This window comes from Aplysia californica, unplaced genomic scaffold, assembly GCF_000002075.1.
Source record: "Aplysia californica isolate F4 #8 unplaced genomic scaffold, AplCal3.0 scaffold00381, whole genome shotgun sequence".
NCBI lineage: Eukaryota > Metazoa > Mollusca > Gastropoda > Aplysiida > Aplysiidae > Aplysia > Aplysia californica.
The window spans coordinates 521,529-523,766 of NW_004797651.1; the positions used below are offsets into that span (position 1 = coordinate 521,529).

Below are 2,238 nucleotides of genomic sequence, written 5' to 3' on the forward strand. Positions count from 1 at the left end.
GATTTCAGAGATTAAGAAGGAGGGGGGGGTATGAGCTACTTACAGACAAACTTGACGTCACAAGAGGAGTCGCCATTGATGACCGAGTTTCCCCCATCCACTTTCCACTTGACTCTCAAGCTTCCGTCCTCAATCACAGACGACGGGATCGTTACTCGGGTTTGAAAGGCAAAGTTGGTCTGTGCTGCGGTTGTTAATGTGCCGTACTGAGTGATAGATACGAATACATTGTCATCGTAAAGTAGAGAGATCATTCAAAAGCAACAATTCTGACGTACGTACAGCTGGGCATGCAAAGTCTGCACACACACAGCGTGGCGCTCATATGACTGTATGCAGTTGCGAGCGCCGTAAAACCCTCTATTAAATATTTTTTAAAAACACACACACAGCTACGTATAGTAGATAGATAGACTTGTTTTAGGGAGTATAAACTGTCTGGGATATTACTCAACACATTAAGTTAACAGATAAATATATCATATTTATATCACAGGTTCAGAGAAGAAGTGTTTACATGTAATAGATTCAGAGGCGAGATATTAATTTATTGTGTGTAATCATCTTGAGCGATTCAAGAGCCTGCACAGTGGGATTTTTTTTGGTGTGTGTTGTTGTTTTTGTTGCTGTTGTAGTAAGAAGAAGAAGAAGAAGAAGAAGAAGAAGAAGAAGAAGAAGACCATTAACATTAAATGATTACTATGATTAGCACCATTTGTACTTACCTGCAGTACACCTGGTGCCAAAGAAGCCCGGCAGACAGGAACAACTGAAGCCGTTGCTGTCCTGCTGGCAAGATCCGCCATTCAGACACGGATTGTCGCTGCAGTCGTCAAGGGAAGCTGTTGACAGACGGGGAAAAAATCACAGGCAATCATTGCAAATAGCAAGTTGGCAGTTGGCGGGTTCTCTGGGGTGGTCTCCTCCTTCTTTCGATCCTATCAAACATCTGCGGTCCTTATCTCTTCTCCTTTTTTGTGTGGGACGCTCAAGGTTTAAAACAGGAAACGACAAATGCAGTTTTGGGGACACATAAATAGACATAAGGGTCTTGAACATCTAGCTCTCGTAGGCAAAACTGAGGGCAAGCGAGGCAGGGGTAAGCCCAGAACAATATACTTAGGGAACCTAAACAAATGGGTAACAGGGAAAGATCTGGGAAACGTAGCTTTTTTAGAGCATCCGAGCAAAGGAATGAATGGAGAACCATGATCGCCGGTGTCTGTCTCAGATCTGGCACTGGATGATGATGCTGCTACTCTTTTGTAACACCTCTAATTCAAATCGTCGGCACTTATATGACCTAATTGTGTTACTTGTGGCGTAAAACTCTAAATAAAACTAGAAAAAAACAAGTAAATAGCATTTATTGTGTGGCGTTGGGATGAAGTCACAGGCGCTAGTCAAAATAATGAATTCGGATACTAACACAAAGTCTGGACTTTGGAGAGACCCGAAAGAGTAAGGAAGTATTTTAAATGACGTACAAAATTAAAAGTTCTGTTCTCCGCCGTTGATCCCAACAGAATTCTCGATTGTATAAAGGGCATTTGTGAGTCAGCGAGGTGAAATCAGGCGCTCGTCAAAATAATCAAAGCGAAGAAACTGGTATTTCCGCAGGTTTGTGAATTTTCATCTTATTTTGGGGGGGTTTTTTGGCTCAACGCCTTCCATGCCCGTTTAAAAACACATTTCTGTGTGGATCTTACTGAAAAACGTTGATAAAAGGCACAACAAATGTAAATTTTCCGTTTCAACGGACTTTTAAGCTAAGGAAATAACTAATCTTTGGCTGCCATTTTCTCACTAATCTTACCTCTGAAAACAGGTGACCCCCACCTTCTTCATTCGCAAATATCTCGACTTTTATTCAAGATAAATAGATATTTTTTTTCATCCAAATAAAGACAACAGAACAAGCTTTAAGATGATACCAATAACTCTACATGCCCAAAAATTGACGAGAGCCTGATTCCACCACGCTGCCTCACATTTGCCTTTACAGTAAGCTGTGAATACTGTTATTTTGAACGAAACGTAAACTGAGGGGTTTATTTTAACAGCCCAACATTGAGTTCTTGGGAATAGCACTTTACACGAATGTTCCCAACTGGCTCGGTCATGTCTGAGATGGACGATACATTCAGAGGTACCTTCTCTTAAACAACCTTACAGTACTGGAAGGGGCGTTTAACTTATACAATTTCGCACATTTTTCCGTCCTCCTCGACCTCCCCC

At 41.6% G+C, this 2,238-nt stretch overlaps 1 protein-coding gene across 1 annotated transcript in view; it reads right to left on the minus strand.

Annotated features, from left to right (window-relative positions):
- LOC101848765 overlaps positions 1-2,238 on the minus strand; it is a gene marked incomplete in the record, with an annotated part of 111,034 nt that overhangs the window by 76,636 nt on the left and 32,160 nt on the right. Inside the window, 1 exon segment of the mRNA XM_013085509.2 lies at positions 726-842. Coding sequence (XP_012940963.1) covers positions 726-842 — 117 coding nt within the window.